Source organism: Schistocerca nitens, chromosome 3, assembly GCF_023898315.1.
Source record: "Schistocerca nitens isolate TAMUIC-IGC-003100 chromosome 3, iqSchNite1.1, whole genome shotgun sequence".
Lineage (NCBI taxonomy): Eukaryota > Metazoa > Arthropoda > Insecta > Orthoptera > Acrididae > Schistocerca > Schistocerca nitens.
The window spans coordinates 131,354,338-131,358,612 of NC_064616.1; the positions used below are offsets into that span (position 1 = coordinate 131,354,338).

Below are 4,275 nucleotides of genomic sequence, written 5' to 3' on the forward strand. Positions count from 1 at the left end.
CATATTGTTGTGCGATTACTTTTGAATACCTACCAAGTGCTTCGACAAGTTTGTCAACACAACGCATTTGTGTCAAAAGCAATGAAGTTATGATAAACTGCGAAAGGGCTAATATGTGAGAACAGAAAGACTAGCAGATTCCCTAGAAAAGTTCAATGTTTTATTCCATTTGCTACAGCAATTGGTTTACAAAATATTAATATTATTTTTATGCAAGTATAAATTACACAAGTACAGAACTTTTACATGTGAAAAATCTGATGTGCTCAAAGTTGTGTGAGGGTGATCTAATCAGGATTCATGTCCTGACTTACACCGTCAGTTGATGTGGCAGTATTTGCACCACCAAATGCAGCGGGTTCGCGGAAATCAACGTGGGCCGAGTCTACTGAAAGACTTTGAGTTGGCTGTAGGCTGTTGCTCATCTAATTCCGCGAGCTCAGCGTCCGCAAATAACTGTGCCAGTTGCACTTTAAGCTTAGCTTGTGATCTAACTGTAAGACGTTTGTATGTTTTTGCATAGCTTAAAAATAAATGATCAACTTCGTCATGCTTATCCTTAAACTGATGTTTCTTTTGCAAGTAACTAATTATGCACTCAACATCAGCACTTGGTCCCTCCTTTCTCATTTTTTTAGCTGTTGGCTTCTTTCGTGCTGAAGATGGTTCCAAAACCTCTGTGCACTGCTCCTGAGATTCTCCTTCATACTCATGTGTTAGCAACTCTGGCTGAGGAAAAATTGTGGAGTCTGATGAGTGTTGACCTGGCTGTGAGTGTCTTTCGCTGTCACTTGTGACAGCCTCTGTTGAGCACGGAATATTTGATGTTGTTGGTCTTGCTTCCAGAGCACAGTCCATGAACCTCATGTGTTCACTCCACGGCCATGATCTGTACCGTTTCAAGCTATGGCCGGTGGTGCCTTTTACCAACTTCTTGTGTTTGACGTAGGCATCTCTCAAGTTCCTCCACTTCGTTTTCAAGGTCTCGGCTGCAAATGAACAAATGTACCGGTAAGGTATTCTTGTAGAATGTATGAAGAAAATAATGACTGTGGCAGATGTCTGAAATGGAAACAATCACATTCAAAGAGATCTCTAACGTTAATATCATATGAAAATGCCTCTTATGATATGCTACTATTCCCATTCAAATATGAAATTCTCTTTCCGTATATGTTCCTCTAATATTGAGTATTCGTCCTGTGACAGTTTTAGTTAGTCTAGCCAGTAATTATTTTCTTTGTCATCAAAGATTTTTTTTTCACATACTTGGCAAGTTGACAAAACCAGAACGGTAGAATTTACACCTGAAGTAGAACATTCTACCATTTCATGGCAGTAAAACAAATGGGTATTAAAATATGGAAATATATAAGCATTTGTATGATCCATGTGAACTCTTAACAAGCTGAGCCGGTCATAGCCATGGAGACATACACTGTAGTATCTCATAACGCAATTAACTGCAGAGCAAGACATGTCGCATTTTCAACAAAGGGCAGTTACGTTTTTACTACAATATCACACTTGGGTAACAAAATACCTTTTAAGGAAAGATAACCAAACACCTCTGTGAAGCTACAAACAATATCCTATTTCTGTGTTATTTAGACGGTAAATTCTTAAGTGACTGTAAATGTTAAGCAAGCAACAATGTTTCGGATCATTGGCAAAATTATGTGAAATATATTTCTCATAATATCGGAAATATTACTTTAATTATTATGAAAGAGTTGCGTGGAATAGCATCTTCTGTTGTTAGCGTTAAAAACAAGCACGGCAATAACACACGACCTCAAAATATACGACGTGGGGAGAGACAATTAATTTTCGTTTAAATGGAACACTATTATCATACATCAAGACCGATTTTAACAAAGGTGACGGTTCTTTTCTCTTTCCACTTTCTATGTGTAGTTTTCTATTATGATGGTATTGTTGCTTACATACTTCCAGCTCCTTTAAGTTATAATATACACTAGATAAATTCCAGTACTTAATAATATACTTTACTACATTTTTGCTTCTGTGGAACTTAAAATTTTGCATAAATATTTACCATTTTGATCCAGTTTAGCAGCTATATCCCTCCAAGCTTCAGCCTTCTTCAGAATGTTCTTGTAATCAGGATCGCGTGTATCATACAAAAAGTTGTATTGTCTCACCTCCTCTATAAGTCTTTCTGTCTTCATGATGCGTGCACTACGAGCTGCAAAACAAAAACTGCCTCACGCCGCCTCTTCCAGTGTGACAACAGAGCAGTCGAATGCGCCAACAGAGCAGCCGCTCCGGCTTGCGGCGAATCTGTAATCTGCGACAACCTGGCTGCGGCCTGTGCGGCAGGCCGTATGCCTGTGCGTCAGCGCCGCACTCTGTGTAACCGCCGCCGTACAGTAACGAGCGATTCAACTGTGCGGCGTGCCGGCTGCGGTTCAAGGCCACAGGCCGGACGGCCAGGCCGCATTCTGTCTGGTCAGGCCGTAAGGTCTGGCGTCGTCCATCAGGTGAAAGAGGCGCGGGCTACGAGTGTAGCTGTCAACTGTCATTTTCTTATTTCAAGTTCTAATATTTATTTTGAAGTTACGTATCAGATTTTGCATGCTTGAAACTTATGATCTCTGTTCAAGATCTGCAAAATAGATTCGCAAGTAAAAAAGGTGTAACATTTGTGACATATTATTCACTTTGGCGTTAATAAATGGGTAAATTCACGAGAGGTAGCTTGGCACTTTTGTATTGTGTTTGAGCTGAGTGGCTTTGTGCAAAATACGTCAGAAATAAATTTTCTTGTTTGAAGAAAGGTCATTCTGGCATGAACGATTTTCCACATTCAGGAAGCCTCGACAGCAAACACATGTGATGAACTGTATATGATGAACTGTGACCATTTAAGTGCGGTGCGACATTTGCATTCAATAGGCGAGGTTCAGAAATGGGGTGTGGGGGTACTCTATGCTTTTATTCAAAGCAACACAAATCAGTGCACTCTAATTATAAGCTACATCACAAACTTCTTGGTGATTGTTGAAGCATTCTTCATAGTAATAGTATCTATCACAGTTTTCACAATATATCTTATTTTCCACAGTATTTGGGCTCAAATGGTTCAAATGGTTCAAATGGCTCTGAGCGCTATGGGACTCAACTGCTGAGGTCATTAGTCCCCTAGAACTTAGAACTAGTTAAACCTAACTAACCTAAGGACATCACAAACATCCATGCCCGAGGCGGGATTCGAACCTGCGACCGTAGCGGTCCTGCGGTTCCAGACTGCAGCGCCTTTAACCGCACGGCCACTTCGGCCGGCCTCAAATGGTTCAAATGGCTCTGAGCACTATGGGACTCAACTGCTGAGGTCATTAGTCCCCTAGAACTTAGAACTAGTTAAACCTAACTAACCTAAGGACATCACAAACATCCATGCCCGAGGCAGGATTCGAACCTGCGACCGTAGCGGTCTTGCGGTTACAGACTGCAGCGCCTTTAACCGCACGGCCACTTCGGCCGGCTCCACAGTATTTATTCTGTACTATTGGGTAATATACATATTTTTCTTTCTATTTTGCATTTATATTCGTTCTTGTTGTGACATGTTTTGTCAAGAGCACTCGCCGTATATCAGGGTAGTTGTATGCGGAGACGCTTGAGAACACAAGCACATTCCTCCGTGAGCTGCTCATAACCCGCATGGTCATGGAGGCAGCCAAACGCATACTGAGCTTTAGTTCACTATTCGCCCATCCAGGGAGCGTCTCGAACATCGCCACCTGCACAGTTCAGCGGCCCCATTGTAGAGGTGGGCGTCCTTTTGATTTTTGATACCTGGGAAATCACCTTTGCGCTCTCTCTCTCTCTCTCTCTCTCTCTTTCTCTCTCTCTCTAGTGGCTACTTCCTGTTTGTCTGTTTGTGTATAAACCAATGTACGCAGACACACACAGACTAAGATGTCGTCCCCACCCCTCCTCCCATCCATCCTCCTCCACTGCCCCCTGGCCGCTCATGCAGCCCTGCCGCTGGCAGACAGTATATCCCTTTGTTCTTACACTTCCACTGGTATGGAAACCTGCAGCAGATGGAACAAGGACAGCCGGCCGCGGTAGTCTAGCGATTGTAGGCGCTCAGTCCGGAACCCCGCGACTGCTACGGTCACAGGTTCGAATCCTGCCTCGGGCATGGATGTGTGTGATGTCCTTAGGTTAGTTAGGTTTAAGTAGTTCTACGTTCTAGGGGACTGATGACCGGAGATGTTAAGTCCCATAGTGCTCAGAGCCATT

At 42.7% G+C, this 4,275-nt stretch overlaps 1 protein-coding gene across 1 annotated transcript; it reads right to left on the reverse strand.

Moving 5' to 3' along the window:
• Positions 1 to 326: 326 nt before the first annotated feature.
• Positions 327 to 2,316, reverse strand: LOC126248076 (transcription factor Adf-1-like). The gene is made up of 2 exons (XM_049948735.1): positions 2,060 to 2,316; positions 327 to 989 (listed from the first exon to the last, which is right to left on the reverse strand). The coding sequence occupies exons 1-2, from the start codon at positions 2,190 to 2,192 to the stop codon at positions 370 to 372; spliced, it is 753 nt and encodes a 250-aa protein (XP_049804692.1). The 5' UTR covers positions 2,193 to 2,316; the 3' UTR covers positions 327 to 369.
• Between the last annotated feature and the right edge of the window lie 1,959 nt (positions 2,317 to 4,275).

What these genes read in the sequence shown, in the direction of transcription:
- LOC126248076 (XM_049948735.1), bottom strand. Translation starts at nt 2,192, where the DNA reads ATGAAGACAGAAAGACTTATAGAGGAGGTGAGACAATACAACTTTTTG. An exon ending in TGCTAAACTGGATCAAAATG is followed by an intron (nt 990 to 2,059) that starts GTAAATATTTAT and finishes GTTCATTTGCAG; the next exon opens with CCGAGACCTTGAAAACGAAG.